Source organism: Crocodylus siamensis, chromosome 4 (genome assembly GCF_052110815.1).
Source record: "Crocodylus siamensis isolate JL-2025a chromosome 4, ASM5211081v1, whole genome shotgun sequence".
NCBI lineage: Eukaryota > Metazoa > Chordata > Crocodylia > Crocodylidae > Crocodylus > Crocodylus siamensis.
Window position 1 is genome coordinate 13,983,381 of NC_143398.1, and position 25,212 is coordinate 14,008,592.

The 25,212-nt window shown below is 47.2% G+C and overlaps 1 protein-coding gene across 1 annotated transcript in view; it reads right to left on the minus strand.

Moving 5' to 3' along the window:
• Nucleotides 1–25,212, minus strand: part of FAM107B (family with sequence similarity 107 member B) — a 204,771-nt gene that overhangs the window by 126,545 nt on the left and 53,014 nt on the right. Inside the window, exon 2 of the mRNA XM_090041835.1 lies at nt 10,594–10,660. Within this exon, the coding sequence (XP_089897961.1) occupies nt 10,594–10,660 (67 nt within the window). The remainder of the gene's footprint in view (nt 1–10,593; nt 10,661–25,212) is intronic.

Sequence of the window (25,212 nt, forward strand, 5' to 3'; positions counted from 1 at the left end):
TGCTTCTTTTTGGACCATCATCCTATGGTCAAAGTCCTGCTGGCAACACCACCTGTGCAGCCAGGCATCGATCTGGATGATGCACCCGCTCCTGCCTGGACCCTCTCCCTTGATGAGAAAGATTGAGGAGAATGCCACCTGAGCCCCCGTCCCCTTCACCCTTGCCCCCAGAGTCCTATAGTCACTTGTGATCTGCTCAGGGTCTCCCCTAGCAGCATTACTGGTACTCCCATGGGTAAGCAGCACAGGGTAGTAGTCAGAAGGCCAGATGCATCTCGGTAGCCCCTCCATGACATCTTGAATCTGGACTCCAGGCAAGCAGCAGACTTTCTGACACAAGAGGTCAGGCTGGCAGATGGATCCCTGCATGCACTGCAGAAGGGAGTCTCCAATCGCCACCACCTGTCACTTCTTGGTGGCGGTCGTCTCCATCCTTCCCACCTTGGAGAAGCCTGGCCTGTCCTCCTCCTACAAAGCAACATGATCCTCCTCCTCCTCCTCCATATCTATTCTCCAGATGAACTGCTGCAGGTGGAAATGAAGAGCTCTGCTCGCTGCCAGAGGTCACAAGCTTCCAGCTTCCTGGGAGTCCATGTCCTCTCTCTTCTCCAGTGCTGCCTTTAGCAGTTCTTCCTCCACAGTCCTGGGCATCTCCTTCAGCATTGAATCAATGAACTCCTCATGACAGAGGATGCTTCAAAGCCTCACCACCTCCTCCTGTAGCTCTCTTGCTTGTTCCCTGAGAGACACCATCAGCAAACGCCCCCCGAACCTGACCCATGGTCCCCACGGCACCAAACCTGGACCTGGGTGGACAGAAACCTCACAGGTACAAGCAGAGGCAGTGGCAGTGGCTTCCTCCTTGCAATGTCCTCCAGCCATTTCCCTGGGTCTCTTTATCTGCCTCCTCTCTCTTACTGCCTTTCTTCCAAGCAAACCTTCCCTAGCAAACTCACCTGAAAGCAGGCCTGTTTACACTTCCTAGGTGCCAAAGGGTTCCTTTCTCCCTGCTTCCTCACACCAAGCTGAAAGAAAGGCTCTCTCCTCAAAGGAGACAGGGAGAGAGAACTAGCCTGAGAACTACTTGCAAACTGCTTCCCCTATTTGCTCACTTGGGGAGTCTCCTTTCATACCCTGCTGAGCCTGGACTAGCTCTGCCCCCTCGTTAGGGCTTCTGTCAGGCACAGGTAGTGATCACTCAGCAATCACTCAGCTAGCAATGCTCAGAGCACTCACCTCAAACACACGTAGCCCACCGAGCAAACACCCAGCAAGCCAGAGTCACAGGCAGCTCTAGACCCCGGGTAGAAGCTGATGCCTGGCTTCTCTTCCCCTTCCTCCTCTTGCTCCCAGCAAACTGCTCGCCCTGTTTGCTGCCCCTGTTCACTGGTTATGTCCCATTCTTTTTCTTAATGCAGTCATACTCAACCTCCTTAGACTCAGGGCATCCTCCTTAGACTCAAGGCACAACATGGAAAATGCCAGCTTTTTGACTCCAGAAAATTACTAGAGCGATTCTTCCTCCCAAAAACTCAGAAAGACCAGAACAGGTCAGAATGTCTTTAGCATTACGAATTCCTATTTGAAATCTTTGGGTTTATCTTGTTGATCATGTTGGTACACCTAACAGTGCTAACATTGTGTAGAACCCCATAGCACCCTTGGAGGGATTTCAAGGCATCCCCCCAGGTGCACCCGGTTGAGAGTCACTGTCCTGAGGTCAGCTGAGAGCCACCTCCAGTGTACACATTTATCTGGTAAAAACACATGGTGGGGTGGGGGGTCATTTGCAGTAGTCGCTCCTTAGCTCTGGAACTCCCTCTCCCTTGTGATCCATCAGAGCCTGAGCCTGGACATCTGGAAGCACTGCAAGATCTTTCTCTCTGGACAGGCATTCAAGCAGGTGGCAGGGAAGTTTGAGAGCACTGTTTTGGAAGTTTGTTTTCTTACATTATATTTTCATTTAATATTTTCATAGGTTTTTTAAATGTATCTTGCCTTTTATTGTAAGCTACCCTAAGTCCCTTTTTGGGAGGTTGGCATATTACCCTAGTCAATTAAATGAATGAATGAATGAACATGGGTCACTGCTGCCACCTTAGCTGGGGGGGGGGGCATGTGCCCCCTCAGCGACCAGGGTCCCCCATGCCCAATCACACGGGTGGGAAATGGCCACAATTCTCCCTGAAGTGGCCATGGTGCTCTCACTCCCCGGCTGGTGCTTGCAGGGAAGGTACCGGTGCTCCCACCTTCCCCCCCGCCTGTTGCCTAAGCAGAGCACAGCCTGTCCCCCTTGTGCTCCCTACATGTCGTCACTGTGAATGAACATAGCTGAAAACCTCCAGATTTTTTTTCAGTTTTGCTTCTTTTGAAAAACACTGCAATGAGTAGCTTGTGCAGCTAATGAAGGGGTTGCTCTTGGTGCAGTACATATTCAAACCATCACAGCAAGAAGAGAGGAACCACCCAGTGGATTTCTTTGAAGCAGACAGAATAATTTAGGCTTTTGAAGGTGTTTGTTTTATGCTTATAATTTGCTTTCAAGTTGAATGGAGGTGAGAAGGATGATTTCAGACTGTTCTGTGGAGTTTTCCTCCTGACTCCATATACTTTGCACAGGCTTTGCTCTGATATGGGTCTCTGTACAAGGGAAAAATGCTAGATCACTGAAGCCTGAGTTAAGATGCAACTTAAGTGGAGTGCAAAGTTGTCTGTTGCGTTAATTGGGTTTATACTACAGCTGTCTGTACATTAATTGGGTTTATATTACAACTTTTAGCACTAATCTCAGAATTAAGGGTTCCCTAAACACTTAAAACATAGTTCAAATTTACACACATACATACACAGAGGCTGTGGTAGTGACATAGGAACTGGAAGGAGCCTCATGGACAAGCTGGTCCATTCCCCTGTATTTGCAGGCAACCGTTTGCCCAAGGATTCCCCAGTTTAGAGCTTCAAACCTTCATTCTTCAAACAAGGTGCAAAACCTGAAACACTACAAACACTCAACAACAAGCCATAGGTAGAAGCAGGAGAGACAAGGGCATTGCCAATGCCTTGCCACTACAATGACCCAGAAGTAATTGGGTTAATATACACTCAGAGGATCCTTGGAAAAGGATTGTACTCCATACTATGGAGGAAGGCAAAAACCACTGACTGCCATGCCATTCGGACCTGGGGGAAAATTCCTTCTGGACTCCAAACTGTGTGATCAGTACAATTTTAAGCAGAACAGCAAGACCTGCTAGTCAGAAGCCGCTGAGTTTTCCAAGTACTAAAAGGAGACTCAGTGCACCCCTGGCATTGCGTGGTCAGCTTCAGCCTTAACTGCAGCCACTGTCCAAAGTGAAAGAAATCCCAGAAGCCAAATAAATCTTGGTGAGAGAGGGAGTCAATTCCTTTTTGGTCCCTGCAGGCAGTTAGCAAATGCTGGAAGCCTAAGGTTGCCAAAAAGCTCCTGAACTATGGGAGACAAGTCCCTGAGGATCAAGAGGAGAAGCAGCCTGCATCAGCCCAAGAGAAGAGGACAAATGGGTTTCTTACAGAAGACTACAACAGCTGTAAGCAATGTGGTTTCTAGTCATGCTGTCCCTCCTGAGGCCGGTGTAGTTTCCAGCCATGCCCAAGATGCCACCACCTCTCTCTACCTGCAGCCTCACTGACCAGCACTGTTAGTCCCTGTGTGAGCCCAGCACCATTTCCCCCCTGCTGTTTATCACCACTTGCTGCAACCTTCTCAGTCCCTCTCAATGAGGCCCCAATGCTGTTTGTGAGAGAGGCTACCCAGGGGAAGTGTTAACTTCAGCTTGGGGTCCATAGTCAGACACAGCAAAGCATACGGGGCTATGCCTATGGGTCTCGTCTCTCATTTGCCATTTTGTGCCACCTTTGCAATCCAGATCATCACAAGAACTCTCAGCTTAGTCCAAGCTCTTTATGCTGTGCCATGAGAGGAGTGGAAAGCAGGCACCTCTCCCAGCTGGGGACTCCCCCAGCTGGAAGGGGTTCCTCTGCTGCGTAAAGAGAACTGGATCCCCCATGGTCAGGAAGGGAGTGGGATGGGACACGCTGAGGATGGGAAGGGGTAGGGTAGGGCAGCTTCAGGCTCTGGGCAATTGAGTGAGCAGCAGCTGTAAGCTAGAGCCGTGTCTGGAACGTGTCTAGCTCAGGGGTGGCCAAGCTGCAGCACATGTGTCACAAGTGGCACAGAGGCAGACAGGAAAGGAAGCAGAAAGCAGAGCAGCAGACCAGACATGGAGCAGAGGGCAGGGAGCAGAAGGCAGAGCAGCAAACCAGGCATCTCCTGAGCGATGCAGCTTAGAATCTGGCCTGGTGGGCAATGAATGAAAGGCTCTTTTCTTATATCTACTGTACATTGCGGCCCCAGATCATGGAGAAAACAGAAGCACCCCCACTTCCTCTGGGAGGATGATGACCTTACAGCTGTGCATGATAAATGCATCTCAAAAACAAGAGGTGGGGAAGGCCTGAAGAAACCACAATACGCTCGATTAGTTTGAAGTGGTTAAAACTGTTTGTGACAAAATTTGCCAGCCACTCTGATATGCCATTGCTACAGCACAGCTGAGGCATAACCCTGTAGATAAGGCTGGCTTCCTGGAATCATGAATGTGGTAATGGTCTACTACATCCCTTTTAAGAGCACTTACAAAAAGATATCTTAAATCTGGGCATTTATACACATACTTTTTTTGTGCTGCAATGTGCCAGAGATCCAGTGCATCAAAGCAGACTTGATTAATTGAGTCTGCTCCGATGCGAGCTGATGCGCCTGGCACTGCATTGCGTGCATTTGTATAAATGGTGAAATGCGCATCAGCGCTGGGAAATGGCAGCGCTGTGCTTTTGAACTAAAACACTTTTGATGTGTTTTAGTTCAAAAGCGTGCCACTGCCATTTTCTCAGTGCATTTATACAAATGCACGTGACACAGAGTCAGGCGCTTTCAAAAAAGCCTGGCACAGCATTGTACACGTCTAAAAATGCTATTTCTCTGCATTTCTCTTTTATAAGATCTGAAACACCTTTTGTTTAAGATGGTCAGGTAAACTCAGCCTTGCATTTCTCTGGGTCACTCAAGACACAAAGCCAGAGGTGTTTGCATGTTTTAGCGAATGTCTGATTAATGCCACATGCAGAAACACTCTTGGCAGCAGGGACAGGAAACCCAGACTCTTCTTGAAGCTAATGCCCTCAATACCCAGCTAACAGATTGCAATAACTTCTGCTTTCTATTTTTGGCCCACCATATCTTGAATTTTTTGCTGCCCATTGGCATAGCTTCAGTTGGAGGGATGGAGGGTCCCCACATGCTAGCCTAGCTTATAGCACCATGGTTAAGGCACTTGCATAGATGGCAAGAGATGTGGATTTGAACCCCCTCAGGCTGAGGAAGGCCAAAAACCCAGGTCTCCCGCTTCCTGGACAAGTGCTCTGACCACCAGTCCATTACATAAAGTGTGCATAGAAATGTTTGGGGAGGTTAGTACATTAAAAATGGCCCCTTGATCTAACTTAGTTCACCCAGATGTGGACCTTGCACTTAAATCCTTAATTAGGTCATTCTTAGTGCAAACTGTACACAAGTTCCAGGAAGGGTGATCAGCCTAAAAATGGCTGACCTGATCTAAGTTAACCCTACCTCTGAAGTAGGCTAACTTAGATTGGGTTGGCCATTTTTAGACCAATCTAACTGTCCCAAACTTCTGTACAGTTCTCAGTGCAGGCCCAGGTTTGGGAAAGCCCAGCTGCTGGCCCTAACCCCACCCCAGTGTTTCACTTTTCCTATCCACCCGACTAGCACTGAGCTACTTTTTAGCACCCCAGCCCCCTGCCCCACTCCAGATGGACATCCCCTGCCCCAGGCCAGCCAGGCCCCATCCCACAAGCCACTCCTGATGCCACTTTTATCAGTATTCTCTGATATCAGGAGGCAAGAAAGTAAGTCCCTGTGGAAGAGGGGTGAGAAGAATGGGGGTAGGTTTGGTCTGCGGGGTATAGTTGTTCATCTGGGGACAGTGGGGGCTAAAATAGCCCCTGCTCCTGAGTGTGGGGGAGACAGCCTCCCATTCCCGCCTGCCAAACTCTTCTGGACACCCCACAAACCCTCCTCCAACAAGCCCTGCCTGCCCCCACCAATCTCCTTGATCCCTCCTGTAGATGCCACTCCCACTTCACTCCCCATCCTGATGCCCCATGGACCCTGCTTGCCCTCCCAATCCCTCTGCAGTCCGCGCTACCCCACCCCCAATCCCACTGCAGATGCTGCCTGCCCTCCCTGATTCCCCAGTCCTCCAAGAAGACCTGCTAGCCCCCCAATCTCCCCTGAGGGCACTGTCTTTTCACCCAATCCTCCACAGACACCATCTACCCTCAATGATTCCCCGATCCCTTGGGCCCTACACAGTGCACAGGTCAGCGCAGGGAGAGTCGACCTTGAGAGCAGCTCGAGGCTGCTCAAGTTAGCCCCAGCTTAGGCCATGTAGCCAGAGCCCCACAGTGTGGCTCAGCATTAAACTAAATAGCCCTGGTACCCAGAGCAGGGTCCGGGAAGGGGAGACCCCCAGCATGAGGCCAGGGAACCAGAGCTAGTAAGGGCACAGGTCCTGGAGGAGCACCCTGGGTGCTCAGTGTGGGGCACCAGGCCATCGAGAGGAGCCAGAGGCACTGCTGGAGAGATGCCCTTGTGGGACTAGCCACCAGGCAACAAGCCTTGGCTGCTTCAGAGTGGAAGCGTGAGTCGCTGAAGCAGCAGGTCCCACGGGGAGGTGGGCTTGGATGAGGAGGGTCTGCAGCCTCTACCCTCCTCCATTGTGTGCCATGTCTACATCCTGGGGCCTACTGGGGAGGGGCTCCAGGGACACCCCATGGGGTGCTGAGTGCACCCCATATTTTGTGATTGATGTTTGCTTTGTACTGTAGATGTTAATATAGTTATGGGTACTCCTTAAGGAGGTTTATATGGGTTTACCTGTTTTCATTACCTATATATGTTTACTGCCTATTATCTGAACTTATCTGTATTGTTGCCTGTTTACATCTATTTTTCATTGCTACCTCAGCTTACCTGGGTTTATCTGAGTTGATGCTTATATGTGTTTATTGTGTTGATGCCTTGATTTACGTGTTCCAGGGTGTTAACGTTCATAATGAGCCCAATTTTGGGCTCCACAATTCAAAAAGGATGTGGAGAAGCTTGAGAGAGTGCAGAGGAGAGCCACCTGGATGATCAGAGGTCAGGAAAACAGACCATATGATGAGAGGCTGAGAGCCATGGGGCTCTTCAGCCTGGAAAAGCACAGGCTCAGGGGTGATCTGATGGCCACCTATAAGTTTATCATGGGGGACCACCAGGATCTGGGGGAACATTTGTTCACCAGAGCGCCCCAAGGGATGACAAGGTCAAATGGTCACAAACTCCTCCATGACCGTTTCAGGCTGGACATAAGGAAGAACTTCTTTACTGTCTGAGCCCCCAAGGTTTGGAATAGACTGCCGCCCAAGGTGGTTCAACACCTACTTTGAACGCCTTCAAGAGACATTTGGATGTCTGTCTTGCTGGAATCCTATGACCCCAGCTGACTTCCTGCCCCTGGGGCAAGGGGCTGGACTCAATGATCTTCCGAGGTCCCTTCCAGCCCCAGTGTCTATGAATCTATGAATCTGTGCAGGGGGGGTAATTATTGCCTATGCTGTGGATCACCTGTACTGAGTTCCCAGTTACCTGTTCCATGTTTTGCAGTTCCTCGAAGTGGTGCAATGGGTTGATTGCAGGTTGTTGTATATGGTGTCACATCCCAATTCTGCTGTAAATATTTAATGTCTCTTATTCATGTTTATTTTCATATAGCAATAACTCTGTATATAGTTACGTGCTTTGTCCCGGCCTGGCTCTACAGAGAAAAGAGAAAACTGTTCCCCGGTGGCAGGCCCCTCTCACAGCACTCTTGCCTGACCACCCACCCCACCCCTTCCTCTTGCAGACAGGGCACACCCCTGGGTGTACCCAGGCTACATGAGTAATGCCATATCTACAACCACTGTTAACAGTTTTCATTCAGCTTCTTCCTTAAATTGAACATGCTGATGAATATCAGTCCATAGGCTAACTCTTCAACTGGGGGTACTACAGAGGGCTGTTCATAGTGGCAATTTTAGCACTGTGTATTACTGAAACACACTTGGGATTACTTCAGGGATGACTGCTCACTCATCTGACTGTTAAAAATGAAACTCAAGGGTTAGAAATGCTTGTTTCTACTCGTCTTCCACAGCAAAGGTTGCTCAGGGTGATACTGATAGGCGACGTGATGTAATCAGACTTTGTAAAAATAATCCAGGTGAGTATGTTCTGCTGCTCTTTCACTACGAACTTCCCTTTGGCACATGGCATGAGTACTGCATCCTATGCAAGAGAAATCACGCTAAAGGAGCGTTTTAGACAGGGAACCTGCCTCAAGCAGGGGAACAACACTAGCTGACTCCTGAGGTCCCTTCCAGCACTATTTTTCTATGATTACTAAGTCTTCAAAGTTGTCAGATTCAAATGTCTGGGATGCCAAGATCAAAGTTGTATGGGCCATTTGGCTCATTTCTATGCACACATTTGTGATGCAGTCTTTAAGCATGGTCTTGCAGCCTAGATTTTTCTACAGCTGCACCACTGCAAGACAGTCCCTAGCGGCTTTGTCTGTCTACACTATAACGAAATGCACTAGGAAGCCCCAATATTGGGTCATTATTGTTCCCTTTAATAAAGACTGCTTTGGAAATCCACATAATCTGTACCACTTCAGTCTGTACCACAGCAATTTCTTCTTTCTGTTGAACAATCTTAGGTCATGAAGATGATCTTGCCTTTCCCTGTGGTCCTTGCCAAGTCTTTAGAAGAGTTTGTATTTAAAAAGCAAACAAATAAACCAACAAACATGGAGGTTAGACTCACAAAGGTGCCATTACTGGGTGCCATGAAGCAAATAATACTATAGCTGTAAAAAAAAAAAATGCATCTTGTCTAAAGAGACTCATAGGTAGATTTTCCGCAGGATACCTGGGTCTCTCAGTTTGGATCCCTCGATCCCTCCCTGGATAGGTCCAAGTCAAACCCTGGATGCAGAAGCACAGACTTTCTAAAAATACCTACAGGCTAGCTATGTTTACAGGAAATGGCAAGAGGAAGAGAACATGCACTACTGAAATGCGGGCTGTCTCCTTATTTGTTCCATCGCAACAAGAAAACTGCTGGTTAGGCTCATGGCCCAGTCCTGCAACCTTACACGGGCAGCACTCCTCTGAAGTCAATAGGAGTTCAGCCTTCATAAGGAGTGCAGGATATATACGGAGTTAAAAATCAGAGTTCATATGAAGAATGAATTCTCAAGCAGTGGTTAGAAGCACCTGTCATCACTTCACTCTCTCTGTTCCTCAATGGGGTCAACAGCCTCACAGCAGGAGAGGCCATGTTACTGATACTTCCCACTAGCTCTCATGTCAAGCGTGACTCAGGGAATTCACAGGAGTTTCACCCAATTACTGCTATTTTCTACAGGATCTGGCCTGCATGCAAAAGGACAGTCAGACTACTTAATCCAATAGCACTTTCTAGCCTTAAACTCTATTAAGGTACAAATAAATACCAACAATAAAATGTATTACTTGGCAAAATTGGAAGTTGTCAATGAAGATGATGAAGCTATCTTACAACTATCTGGGAACCTGCTACTTTTAGCATACACAGCAGATACATCCATGTTATAACTTCCTACATGCACTTCTATACCAAAATCACATATTGAGATTTCACTGCCCAGTGCTATTACTTCCCTCCTTGACTATGACCACAACAAATGGAAAATGACTCCATGCTACAATCAGCCCCTCTCTAAAAAATGCACCTGGTATGCAAGGTTTATTACAGTCTTGCAGCAATGATATTCACTACATATCTCTAAAGTGTAACCAGAGCTACTACTTTTAACAATGGATCCATGCAAAGTACTTTTTAATCATATAAGCTATATGGAAGACAACATCTAATGGTCTGCATTATCACCCTGTTAGTACTATTGAAAAGATGCCAAGGCTTTGAAAAAGCCCTAATGGCTCACTAGAGCTCCTTAGAGGTTAGATTATGTTAAAGGAGACCCTTCTTATTCACATCAGCTGAACACCAACAAATCAGTCACTGCTTTACATAGCATGTCAAGTAACACAACGGAAATATGAAAATCCAAAGCACATGACTCAAGCTGAAAAAATCTCAGCGTAGTTGTCATAATTAAATCTGTATTAAATGGGAATTCTTTTGACTCACTAGAACGAATCTGAGCCAAAATTTGGTCACCACAGTGTAAATCTGGAGAAACTCCATTACCCCAAATGCATCTATTCACTGTGCATTTCAAGCAGTCTGGACATGGTTTCTGTAATTATATTTATTTGTTACAATCTGAAAGTTGGCATGTCATAAATTATTATTTAAAATAGCATGTGTAAAGTTAGGACATGCTTGCGCAGTGGTACAGCAGTCAGGAAACAAAACTCAAGTGCCAATGTATTGCATCCTACCTGATAACGTCTCATAGTCCATGATGGGTAATTCTAGGTCCCTCCGCGATTCTGCTTCTTCTTGCTGCTTTTTTCAAGTTGCATTCCACCAGAGGAAGCAGGAAGAGGAGAGAAAAATGCAAATGATTAATCTCTTCATTAGAGAGAGACAGGAATACTTAACATGATCATGCAAAGTACTTCCAAAATTTATTATCCTCATTTCATCATGCTTCACAATTGCTTTGTGAGATAGGTGACTAGAGTGTTACCCCCATGTTGCAGCTGGAGAAAATCAAGATCATAGAGGCTGTGCAACTTGCTGAAAGTCACACAGCAAGTTTGTAGCAAAGCAAAGAACAACATGCAGAACTCCTAGCTGCTTGTCCCAGGCTCTAATCACTGGAAACACTAGTGTCATATCCACCCCTTCTAAAAAAAAAGAAAACTTACTAAAATTTTTCATGCTTTCCTTATTAAAATATTAATATTTTTAGTTAGTCTAAAAATACCAGGAACATCAAAATAAGACAGAGAAACTAAACACTTTTTTAAAAGACTTCATAGATTTCATAGACATCAGGGCTGGAAGGGACCTCAGAAGATCATCAAGTCCAGACCCCTGCCCATCGGGCAGGAAGTCAGCTGGGGTCATAGGATCCCAGCAAGATAAGCATCCAATTTACTCTTGAAGGTGTTCATTGTAGGTGCTTGAACCACCTCCGCTGGCAGACTGTTCCAGACCTTGGGGGCTCGGACAGTAAAGAAATTCTTCCTTATGTCCAGCTTGAAACGGTCTTGTAGTAGTTTATGACCGTTCGACCTCGTCATCCCTTGGGGCGCTCTGGTGAACAAGTGTTCCCCCAGATACTGGAGGTCACCCCGATAAACTTATAGGTGCCCACCTGATCACCCCTGAGCCTGCGCTTTTCCAGGCTAAAGAGTCCCATGGCTCTCAGCCTGTCATCGTAAGGTTTGTTTCCCTGACTCCTGATCATGCGCGTGGCTCTCCTCTGGACTCTCTCATGCTTCTCCACATCCTTTTTGAATTGTGGAGCCCAAAACTGGACGCAGTACTCCAGCTGCGGCCTCACCAAGGCCGAGTACAAGGGGAGAATGACGTCCCGGGATTTGCTCGAGAAGCATCTATGGATGCACGCCAGCATTTTGGTCGCTTTACTAGCCGCAGCATCGCATTGCAGGCTCATGTTCATCTTGTGGTCAATGATGACCCCCAAGTCTCTTTCTTCCATAGTGCTAGCCAGCGTAGCACTGCCGAGCCTATAAGGGTGCTGCAGGTTTTTCCTCCCAAGGTGGAGAACCTTGCATTTTTCAGCATTAAACACCATCACGTTCTCTTTTGGATTCAAGTCGTTGTAAATCTCAGGAAAAAAAGTCAAATGGCCAAAAGTTTCAAGCACCAGATCTAAAATTTTCCCAAATGTGATTGAGAAGAGATGCTAACTTATTCATCTGTAGATTTAGAAATGTAATCATTAGATTAGCTGCAGATGATGCTTGACTGTGTGATGGAAAGAAGTAAGCAAACATGTCGCTATGAACAGCAAAATGGAAACAGTATCATTAACATCTTTGCAGAAGGAAAGGATGGTCCAGATCAGGGGTGTCAAGTTAACCCAACCCCCACAAGTCAAATCTGAACCACAGGAGTCCTTAGGGGCCTGACCTGGACCCACTTCTAGTACTAGGGCAAGTGCTAGTGGTAGCAGAGTGAGCAGCAGGGGTTAATGCAGCTGTCACTTACCCCCACACCCCAGATTTCATAAGCAGCCCCTGGCTCAATCGACCCCCAAATTCTCTACCCCTCTAGGAGCCCTGCAGACCAGATGATGCGGGTCCGCAGGCTGGATCCAGTCTGTGGGCTGTATATTTGACATCCCTGGTCCAGGTGGTATAGTAGTAGCTTAAGATTTGAAAGATGGTGGTTCAAGCTCTTGCAGGCTTTGTGTATAGTTTGGGGCAAGTCAGTTGTTTTCTCTGCTTCATTTCCTGAATAACAGAGAAAAGAATATTGCCCTATCTTACAAGGGCATTGTGAGGCTAAAATAAGCAATTCAAAGTCTATAACATATGTGATACAGTTGATATTTGTGATTTGTGGATTGCTTATGGGATACAGAGATGATAAAAGTATGGTCTCTGAACCAGGACTTCTAGAGTTTTGCATTTCTTTGGGAGCCATATAAACACTTTATATAGAAAACCGTAGAAAAGTAGGGCTAGAAGGGACCTCAGGAGGTCATTTAGTCCAACCCTTTGCTCAAGGCAGGATCATCCCTTACTAAACCATCCTAAACAAGTGCTTGTCAAACCTAATTCTGAACAACTTTGAGAATCACCCTCTCACACAACCACCAGGCACAATGCCTGAAGCATCAAAAATATCTTTTAGTTTGCTACAGTTAAGGCAAGAGACAAAGGCACAGTCCATGTCCTGCCGTTGCAAGGGCAGGAAGTCATTTGTTAATGCATCCAAATGGATGCATTACCAAAGCCACTGAAGATAAGACTAGAAGTAATGAAATCATCAAAGGAAAAATTAAGCAGGCTAGCAAACCCTTCCCCTTCCACTCCACCTCCAAATTCCTCTCAGCAACATCTCAGCATCTTTGGGACAGCCTCTTGTCCTACGTATGGAAGCTCCATCACCTCAGATACTTAAGACTTAACCCACATTTTTTAATCTAACAAAAACATGCATCATCCATGAATCATAAAATCACAGAATCATAGAAGGGAAAGATGCATGTAAGAAACCTGGACTGAGTCCGGCTTTTGCATTAAAACCAAGGGAGCATCAGGTGCCAGAATAAATGTTTGGAAGAAGAAATCTTACTTGGAAGGACCCAACATACAAAACAACTGACAACCCAGCTACAACCACCCCACTGGAATATGGATCAGATTATACAATTTTGTTTTAGCGCAGCCCAGCCCAGACACTTATACTTCATATAGTGCAGCAAGTGGCAGCACGCAGACACTTTAAGCAGGAACCTAAGCACTTGTGATTTCCTGTGTCTTACTGAGATGGATGAGATTATTAAAACAGCTTTTTAAAAATGTTCACTCACACAAGTTATGTCAATACACTCTGTTAACCAAGCACACAGCGGCCTACTCCAGGCCCTGAGACACCTGAGTTCAGCCCCTGCTCTGCCACAGACTTCCTGTATGGTCACTTAACCTCTCTGTGCACTTTATTTCTCTTGATGCTCCTTCTAAATAGTTTAGGTACCACTGACTTTTAATTGGCACTGGGATTTGAACTCCTGTAGGCTACTTTGAAAGTCCCAGCCTTAAACTCTGCCCTTTTGTTCTTATTCAGTGTCTGTTCAAAGGTAAGTCTTCCTCAGGAGCAGAACTGTCCAGGACGATGGCCAAGAGAGTCCTCCTTCCCCCTTCCCTTGTAGGTTCTGGCTTTGGAGGTTCTGGCAGTGGGCAGCACGCAGGGGCCGCAGTAGAAATGTGTTGCTGCTGAGGGGAGATGTCATCTCATATTTTTGTTGCAGATGCCCATGTTGAGAAGACAAAAAGATCCACCCAGCAGCAGCAAACTCTACCACCGTGCTACAGAACTACAGTTTCTAAAGTGCCATGTACTCATCGACCTGCTCTGCACATTCACTGCTCGCTGCAAGGGCTGGGGCCAGAAAGTACAAGCCGAGCCGGGGACAGGAGGGTGAGGCACACTCTGGTCCTCTCCGCCATCCTTCCCCTCCACGTAGCTTGCATGCAGGGCTCATGTCCTGCCTGCCCACCCATCTTTATGCTAATGGTCTCCTGGTTTATTCACACTAACCAAAGGAATCATTTGCACCCACTTCAACCTGCTCATTTCCAACAAAGAAAGAACCTGTGCTTGGAGTCAACAAAGCTTTCGTGAATACTTTAGAACCAGATCATTATATTTAATTTTTCTGAACGGTGTTTCCAGAACAAACAAGAAATATGCAGAGGACATGGACCCTTAATATTCAACTTTCAAAATGAGTACCTTAGGCCTGGATTTACATTTACAATTACTTTAGGATCTCTTTACAATGCCAGAATCATTAAAAGTGGCAATTCAACAGAATTAGACCCTATTTAGTAAAGACAGAAAGGCCTGTCCCCCAAGGCTAACTTGAGATAGCCGTCATTTTCCAGGAAGGGTAAGAAGGCAGCTGTGGAAGTGGACTTCATGATCTTTCTTATGACAGATATATTAGTATATTGGGGGGCAATGCATGTGCCTAATATCATCCTCCTGTGTGTATTAGAAGCATGAAGTATGTCATCATTTTAGTTCCCATAGGTACAAATGTGAATTACAGGCTTGTGCACCTCCTGCTGAAGCCATTTATACCTATATTATATATACAGTGGGAATCTGAATGAGTAGCATATACACCATCTAAAAGGAATGATTTGTCCCTGGTGAAAGCACCTACATGGAACGGAGATTCTCGTTAAATGATACAGCTCTGGTGAACAGGAATCAACAACCCAGCCTGATTTAGGGCAAACTTTACTCTTTTACTGGAAATTCAGAGTGGAAAGGCCAGAGTTATGACCTGCCACCTGGCTCAGGTGGTAACTTTTCCTCTTAGCATTTCCCAAGGCTTCAGCTATCTTCCTTTGTCAATGGGATCACTACGCTAGCAGCAGTGCTGAGCACTGGAGAACAGGGAACTCCAAAGCCAAGATCTACTGCATGGATGTGAGAGGAGGACTTTATCCTTCATTATTTCTAACCAACCCCCGCCACTTCCCCTGCCCCAGAAAATGGAGATGCCAAGAATTTTGACTGCCAGATTCTCTTCCTTTTTCTGCATGCGTCTGTGAACCCAAGTTGCACCAGGCATCCGAGAAAAGTGAAGGAAGAGAAGATGGGTATTTTAATACTTTTCCTTTCTACCTAGGTGTGAAAGGTCTGGTCAGGATATATCTACATAGGCTCCAGCAGCCCCTGGTTCTGCTCCTGACAAAAATTAAGGTCTTGACACACTCATTCCCTGTCAGGTGCAGCAGAGATGGGCAATTGGAACAGCCTGGCTTGAGCAGCCCTGAGCATGCCATGCCCAGGCTCAGTGCCCCAAGGCTGCCGGAGAGTTGCACAGGAGGGGAGGCAGGAGGTACTCGCATCTCCTCCAAACTGCTTGAGGGGCATTTCTGAGCTGCCCGCTCTACCCAAGTGCTGGGCTCTGGTATGCCCCAGTGGGAGTGCACAGGCAGGGCTTACTTTGCTGGCAGCAGCCTAGTGTTGGGGGAAGCTACACCAACACAGGATTAGCATCAAAAGGAGGGTCTGGTCCTAGACTCTCTTTTAGAGGAGGAGACCTCAAACCTCTGGATCAGGCCCAGCTTAATTTTATTAGGCATGGAGTCTGGAGGCTAAAGTGTCTTAGATACTATTTATCTTTTCCCATTGAAACAAAGGATTTCCCCTTGTTCTGCCACATTCCTTTGTCTTGGAAGAAGACGGACTCTTTTCACTTCACATTTCTGCACCTGGCTGCATTTCACTCTAGGCAACTGTCTCTTGTTAAAAATGAAAGGCAGAAAATATGCAGTAGATAAAGCTCAGTGACACTCCTCAGAAGCAGCTGCAATGAATCTTTCAGTGCCTGTCAGTACCAAGACAACAAGTCATCTTCCCAAATGCGAAGATGAACGTGGGCTTTAACTCCTGAAGTGCCAAGCCCCTTACAGAGAAACTGGTATTTTTTCTGCTTGAAGTAGCCACAGAGACGTAAACCACAAGGGTTCAGAAAATTACGCAAGCTCAGAGTCACACGAATGCTCTCCTTAGAGGTGGACTGACTCGGGACTGTGTGGTTAATGACATGCCAGACAAATGAAATAATGGTCTTGACTGAAGGCACGGCGAGATACAACAATATTATTTATACAGCGTTGGGCAGCTATATTGCAAGACTTCTGGGATGAGAGAGAAAACCTTTTCATATGCCTTACAGAAGAGTATATAAGAGGATTTAGATCAGGGGTGGGCAATTATTTTGGGCAGAGGGCTGCTTACTGAGTGTTGGCAAGCCATTGAGGGCCCTGCAGGCTGGATACAATGGCCTGGCAGGCCACATCCGGCCCCTGGGCTGCATTTTGCTCACCCGTGATTAGATCCTAATGAAGCTAAGTGTCTGAATTAGAGTCTTTAGAGATTTGTGCGCTTGCCCCAATGCCAAATATTTTGCCACACTATATGACATGCTAAATGACAGGATCGCTGTCTGGTGTGTCTCCTTAGACTAGTATAATACTTATACTGTTTCTATTTAATATATTTATTGCATATAGTTGAAAAGAGACCAAGGGTCTTGCAATGGAGTATGGAGTCTTTCACACCCCTGTCACCAGTTTAAATTCAGCCCGGACTAAGGGTACCTGGGAGCTACTTAGAAATCTATCTGAAATCCAGTGGTGATCTCGGAAGATTTTCTAGCTTAGCAGACATGGGGTGAGGCGCATATGGGAGACTTCATCTTGTAGTACTGTCAGCAGGTTTTCTGATCTCCTTTGAAATTGAGGTGCTAATTAGAAGTGCTCTGAAAGGTATGCGACAAATGCATAAGTGCTCACTCATGTTGCAAAGTATTTTAATGATGCCCACATATGCAGAGAACATGAAGGAGCAGGCATGTCAAACTGACCCCACATGCAAATCCGACAGAGTCTGTGGGCTTACAGCCATGTAAATAAAAGGACAATTAGGACCCTGTCCAAAATTCGCAAACCTGGGTACCTAGATTTAGGATCCTGAGTACATATTTTGGTGTAATGATCAGAAGTGCTGAACTGCATGTATAGAACCCTCCACTTCGAAAAATTACAAGAGGTTTTTAGTTCAGGTATATAAGTATAGATTTCATGCTTTGCTTTGAAGAACCAAGGTTGGAAAATTCAGATTCTAGGAAACCAGTCAGCCCAGTGTTTCCTTAGCATGCATGCGAACACTGATGCTTATGCAGTACACACTGACAGTAGTGTGAATTGTGCACCAAATATTGTCATCCAGCCTTTATGTCGTCTGTCCAGAGATTACTGAATGCACGGGGGAGACCTCAGAAGAGCTGAACTTTGCACAGTGTTCTCACAGCAGGGGCTTGGGAAAGCACCATGAAAATATCTACATTCCCGTCCAGCAAATCAGCATGTGTCTTCTATTCCAAGAGCTTTCTATTTCCCAGAGGTAACATGTACTGCGAGACATGACAGTTGATGTATGTGCATGCGTTTGTAACTACTGGGATAACATCTCTCAAACAAAACTCCACTGGCTGATTCAGGACCATAATTTTACATGAGGGACTAGATCCAACTGCGGTGTCAGCTGATACCCAGTTTTGGTTCCCTAGGGTAGAGGAAAGACAATGAAAGGCAAAGCTCAGGGTGGGGGGAACTGCAATTGTTGGCAGATAATGTGAGCGTGCTGCTTGCCAGCAGTCAGGCACAAACTGTGAGGGCAGTTGCAGGGGTGACTGTAAGAAAGGAGAGAGGGAGGAGCAATGTTGCATCAGATTATTTTTTCACAGATTAGAGTTTATCAAATATTAACAGGAGGAAGTTGGCTTCACTGGGAAGGGTTTGGGTCTTGCAAAATGTTTGGGGGCATTTTTTTTTACTCACCAAGCTGCAAAACAATCAAAGATGGAGCAGGGGAGGGGCATGAGTTTTGATACCATATGGTTCCTCCTGCCTTAAAGTGCCCAGAGATGTAACAGGGCAGTAGCAGCTAGTTATGTGCCCCCTACAAAATCAGCACTCGGGGCTCCTGCCTTAGTTGCCCCCACTCAGTTATGCTACTGCCAGCAACTGTTTTATGCATCAGTTCTTCTACTGTACCCATCCCCGTAATATCTGAGGATGGCAGTAACAGTCAAGAAAGTGTAGCCCACGGTACACCCACGGGTGCGCCCTCCAGCCCCAATCGGAAAGGCGTGATGGCAGGCAGAGTGCTGCGAGAGGGATGCCAATACTGGCAAGCGGATCCCTCTCTTCTCTATGGAGATGGGCTCAGGCACATATTACTTAACTATATACAGTCTATTGTCTTACACAGGGTATAATGATTAGTAAAGGATAAGTACAATATTACTCAGGACTAAACGAGAACGGTAAGTAAAACAGTCAAACAATATACCATGCCCATAGGGGATGATCCCTCCTCCCAGGGTTATTTCCCAACCACAATACCTAGACACAAGGCCCCCTGGATACAGACAGGTAAGTCCCCTGGTAGTTCAGGCCCCTGGGTAACAGGCGGCTACAGGTAAGTATCGGGTAGATGGAAAACAGCCCTTGCCTTGGGGGGGCGGGATCCTGCAAGTAGGGTGCCTCAGCAAAGGTCTCAAAGCAAGGCTCCCTGGGCCTTCCTTCCTCATCGCCTCTGGAGGCGTCTCCCCAGCCTGGTGTCCCAACCCGAGCGCTCAGGCCCCGCAGTGCCCCTTGCTCCAGCCTCCCGGCCTTCTATTGGGCTCTCCTGCTGCCCTGCGCCCCGCTCCGGGCACCGTGGGCTCACTGCTCTGCCAAGCTCCATCCAGCTTCACGCCAGGGCGGCTTCCCTGAGCAGCTCTCAGCTGCTCTCTGGCCTTGCTCCATGCCCCGTGATGCCCGGCAGCCTGCTGGGGTTGCAGGCTCAAGCTGCTCCCAAAGCCCCAGCTCTGCATGCTGAACCACAAGTTGTAAGGGGCCCATGGGGTCTCGCCCCCCTGCCTTCAGCTGAGGCTCCATGCGCCATGGAGCGGCTCCCAGGGCAGCTCCTCCAGCAGCGGCTTCTGGGCCCTAGGGCCTATTGCCCGCTGGGGTTGCTCTCCCCAGCTTTTCCCTGCTCCTCTCGAGTCCCTCACCAAACATACTAAGCACGCTCTCCTTTTATACCGTTCAGGGGCGCCGCCCCTGAAGTCCGGCGGACCTGCCACGCTGCAGTCCACAGTCTGGTTGGGGAGCTCTTCTCCGCCTCCCTTCGGGAAAGGGGCGGTGCCTGCTTTCCCCAGCTTGTGCCTGACTGGTGGATTGACTCCACCAATCAGAATTGAGGATTCTCAAGCCCCTGGACAGGTTGGAGCCCGATCGAGTAAATCTGTCACAAATGTTTACAGTCTGGCAATGACAGAGAAAGACTTCTACCCCCTATTCCCTCAGGATACCAGTGCATAATTTAGTTCTTGGATCAAGGGAGTTGGACCTCCATCCAGAAATATCTACAGGAAAGTTTTTGGGGGTTTTTTTTTTTAATTTAACATCTCAGGCCACATCAGCCAAATCAGTCTGGAATTCTATCAACTGAGCAGAACTCAATCGTTCACGTCTGTGTGGCGCAGCAGCAACTATATTTCCTCCCAGATTCTTCAGCCTGGGGCTTCAGATACTCCTAAATCCATGCTGGGCATCCTACGTGCAGATCCCAAGCTCAGAGGACTCGGAGTTCAGATGCTCCTGAGTCTCACTTGCCCCTAGACAAAAAGCCAAAGGAGCAAGCTAGGGAAAAATTCTCCATCTCCATAAAAACAAAGCATGTAGCTGAGATCCTCCCATTGGGAGGCTATAATAGACTCCTGAAGAGCAGGGGCTGCCTTCAGTGCATTGGACAAGTCTCCACCCTTAGCTACACAATGCCATTTAAGGTGATCTTGTCTGTGATCATGGTATCTCCCCTGCCAGAACAGGGACTACACTTGATCTGAGACAAAGGGTTGAAAGTAGATTTGGTTTCTGGAGAGCTTTCCAAAGAGAACCACAAAATGATCTCAAGCAGGGGTGTCAAGCTGGTCCAGCTCCATGGGCTGGGTGAGGATCACCGGACTGGTCTGCAGCCTACCCCTGGACCAACCCCCTGTGCCACATTCAGCGCTGGGTCCAGCTCATGTGCCTCAGACAGAGCAAGCCCCAGAGCAGGACTGGAGCATGCTGTGCACACTGCTAACCCAGCCACGTGTGCAGCACATAGCACAGGGGGCCAGCACAGGGCATGGGCCAGCTAGGCCCTGCACACTGACTCTGGCACAACCCAATCCAGAGCAGCCCCAGAGCCAGTGCATGGAGCCAGCCCAGCAGGGTGCCCCATGCAGACCACGCTGTGTGGGGCCAGGGCCAACACATGCCCCCTGCAGCATGTGGGGTTGATCCAGAGAGCCACAGGCTGTAAGTTTGACACCCCTGATCCAAGGGTGTTGCAGGATGCTGTGCAATGTTCGTAGTTACATGTGCAAATGCCTACCTACACATGAATCACAAGACAAATCTAAAGATATCTCACAGGTATCCAGAGTGTCAAAAACACTCTGACCAATTGTGGTCTTTCAGAGTACTTGGCAGCTGAAAACCACTCAAGTATTTTTCTGTAGTGAAAGAACGAGTGAAAGCTAAGAGCTGGGATTTACTGAGGGGACCTTGAGCCTAATGAGATTGAGAACCACTGATCTAGATACTGCAAAACAAGCTTTGTGTAAGGCTTAAAGACATTAATCTATTCTGCTTAACAAGGAGAAGCATAAGAGTTAACTTGATCACTATGAACTGTGGGAAACTACCTGAGCGTGGGTGGCTTTTTAATTTCAAGTGTCACCGTCTGCACCAACGGCCCTAATAGCTCATCAGAAACCAGGAGCCAAAAGTCAATAGGCAGGGTGCCCATTTAGGAGGGCAGGAGCAAGAGGGAAGTTTGAGATACTAGGCCAAAGTTAGGTGCAGTAGGTTTAAGCTGGGATGTCAAGACAAAGGTCTATAGACAAACATGAGTCAGAAAGCCAAGACACAAGCCATAGACTAGAAGCCAGGAGGCAGGAAGCAAGAGACAAGGCAAGGAGAGGCAATGGGCTGGAAGCTGGTCACAATTTGGAAACTCAGTGCATTAGTTAGCAAAGGTCTGGATAAAGAGTCATCCCTTGAATGAGGAGCAGCAGACAAGGGGGCCTGGCAAAAGTTGCCTTGCAACCCAGCTTGGACAGCCATATCATTAGACTGGGGAATAGGGACTTCACCCTTACAGCAGGGAAAGGCAAGATCCAAAGGCTGGAGGCGGGAAGTTGTCAAATTCTGTGCTGAAATAGGGAGCAATTTCCTGAGCAGTAAAATAACTTGGGAATAGTTAGTAGATCAGCAATCTACCAAAAAAGCAGCTTGTGAGAGAAATTTTATGCCCTGTATATATGAGAGATGATCATAGTATTCCCTTCTTGTCTTACAAGTCTATGAATCTATGCTCACATTGAAGCCTTGCTTTATATAGATGCATTAGTCTCCTGGGAGATGAATCCCCCTCCTAGGATTGCAGAAATGATAAATAAATGCAAGGAAGGGAAAGTTCTTAAAGATTTATAGCAAAACTAGGTTTCAGGGAATGGGCACATCCTATAATTTTGACTCATTCACCGTAATTAAAGTAGCCCAGCAGGAAATGGCTTCATAACCAAACAGCCATCAGCAAGTCCCTTTGATTATTCACAGAGACAAAGCAATGCTAGTGGATGATTTGTTACTGAATTCTATTAACAACAAAATGCTATGGAAAAGCCTTTATAATGCATTTGTAGGGATGCTCTTATCTTGCAACCAGTTTTCTCGTTTTTAATTACATTGCCAACAGTTTTATATCCAAAGACGAAAAGAGTCCTTGACTTGAATGTATTTCACTGTAATTTTACAGGTGTCACTATTACAGAGTTCTTATAAAAAGAGATTGCCTCCCTGGCTGAACTTACCAGCAATTAATCTGCACTATGCTTCTCCCTTAGGTGGCCATAGCAAAGTTAATGTTACTGCAGACAGTAGATATCTATGATGGCCAAAATATATAGACCTTTTATCAAGAGGGCTGCATGTTCCAGTTGAAGTTTACAGCACAATGAGCTTTAGAAGTCCTGACCATCCTGGGGATAGATGAACACAATTTTTTTCATACTTAATTCAGTGAAGAAGTTTTATTTGCTGGTCCATAAATTTGCACCCTGATGGTAGGTGAGGCTTCAGTGGCCTCAAGAATTTATACTGAAACTCCAGAGTGATTCATTCGCTGTAAGTGAACCACTTACCATAAAATTGTTTTTTTGCAGCCTTTATCTCACTGTTCTCCACAAGTCCTTCCCCCAATGCCACCCCAGTGTCTTTAGCCCTATAATTTTCCCATATTCAAAATGTCTTCCCTTTCCACTATCAAACCTTCCTTCTCCCCAGAGTTTCTGTCCAGAAGGACTTTGGCATGACATACTACAAGAGAGACAAACCCTTCCAGGTCTCTATGAGAGATAGATCAGAGCTTTGTTTTGCATTTCTCCTCTCACTTCCATAGCAGATCATTTATTTTTCTGTTTTACCTGGCCAGATTTACCCTGAATCACCATAACATTCCTTGCCCTGTAGCCCCGAGCTAGGAGTCATACAAGACAAGCACTGTCTTCCTCATGTTACCTCTGCAGCCTGCTTTCTGATGCTGTAAGGTATTTCATCCAGGAACCACATTCTGCACACTAGATGGGACATCAGAAACAAGATCATCAACTAGACCTGCTTTGCCTGACTCTCCTCTTTAAAGCCCAGAAGCAGCACTGTGGAAGCCCATGACAGGAATTCAGTATGTGACTGGTGGTTCGAAAACCCCTGGTAAAATGCCATGTTTGCCATGAATACCCATGACTGTACATGAACAGACTTGTTTGTTGATCATGCACCCCCCACATCCCCCTCCAGGTCATAGTCCCTAGTTGTCTACCTCTCCAAACAGAAGTCTGACTCCTTTTGGTTCTGCAAGTATGCACGCATCCTGTGGACACCTGAGTCCTACGCCAGCAGCAGCTGTTGCCAATCCGTTTGTGCCTGTGGTCCCTGGAACAGGGCTACGGACAGACATTGCACATAAGCTGGTTTAAGTGATCAGAAACTGGTTTAAACCTGTAAGAGAACGGATGTTCAGTGCACATAAACAGTTTGAAAATGGCTGAAACTGGTTTGAAATAAACCTGGCTGAATGTAGTATCAGACGCAACTGATTTGGCTCAAACCGGTTTATGCAATGTCTGAACCAGACCCCTTCCTGGTTTAACTTCAACCAGAATCCCCCAGCATCATAAATGCTTTGCAGTCCTGGGCGGGACTCTCTGCTCCAGAGAGCTGGGCTGGCCCCTCCCCTCTGCTCCCTGGCTGCAGCTCAGGCAGAGAGGGCAGACACAGCAGCATCTGCCTGGCTTCCCCGTGTCCCTCGCTACCCCACTCCACCCCCACTCAAGCAGGGATTCCCCCCCTCCCCTTTCCCACAGCACGGACATAGGAAGCTCGTGGTCTGCTAGCTAATGCTGGGAGGTGTCTGTGTAAGGCAGACAGAACAAAGGCAGAAAGGACAGTGTCTGCTTAGAGCTTTTTGGAGCTCATCAACAGGTCAGCTGTTCCTCCCTTGGACAGTTGTTTAAGAAGAGCTTGAACTAATGAGTGAGGCTTTTGTTTTCTTAATGGGGTGCTAAATGCTCTGTTATCAACTCCCTGCTGGGCCGGTCAGGTACAGCAAGGGTGGAGGGGGGAACCCCTCCCTAATCAAAGTGTCCTGTCTGGTCCTGGCCATGCCCCACCTCAGCACTGTGGAAGGGAAGAGAGGGCTGCTCTAGCGCCCCCAGTTTCTAGCCTGAGCCACTGCAGGTATGTACCTGTACTTTCTCAGTCCAGAGGGGATGTCTGTGTGGTTACAAACCAGTTCGGCCTAGCCAGGTTAGACTAACCTGCAAAGATTGAATCAATTCAGGCTCAGGCTTTTTGACTGTCTAACCCTAGCTTAGAAGAGGATTAGCTCTGCATGTGAACCATCAAGTAAGCTTGCACAAATGCATCTTTCAACTCTTTTTCATTCAGTCCAGATCATGAGTGACTGGTGCCTCCTGAATCTGGGGGGGCACCTGCAGAAGCCACCAGTGGCAGCAGCCCTGTTGGAGGGGCACCAGCCCTACCAACAGTATCAGTGTCAGCTGTCGGGAGGGGGCACTGGCCCCATCAGGCAGGGCACGTGCCCCCCCTACCAGTCACCTATAGTCCAGATTTCACCAGGGCACATCATTGAACTGGGAGCTGTGGGCCCTGGCCAGATTTCCAGTTTCTATCACTGCTTTCTTTCTGTTGAGATGCTACAGCTGTTCACAAACATGTCAGTTTTCTTTGACCAATAAAGCTGCCTTCATTTTGTGCCTGACAAGGAGCTCCACTGTTTTTGGTTCCCCTTTTAGAGAAAGTCTCTCCCCCAAGCCCAGAAATAAATAAGCTACTGACAATGACCTTTTATAATGGAAACATGTAGGCAGAGCCTGGCCGATGGGTATCCACAGACATGCTTTCTATAACATCTTAACTGCCTATAAGGATAACATTGTCCACCTGCTCTGACAGCTGCTTTCTCTCAGCCTGGACAAGCTGGGGAGAAACTCATATCCACCCTCTTTTTCAGATTTTTGCTCCCAGGGACTCATAAATTTCAGCAAGGATTCAGGTTGTCTTTTAATGTAATGCTCAGAGAGTAGCAGCTGAAAATATCTATATTCTATTTGTGGAGCTGATAGGATTTAGTTCCAGTGGAGAAAATCAGCCTGTGGTTCTTCTGCCTAAATGAGTTCCCCCAAAGGACCCTTTCAGGCTATCCAGTTACAG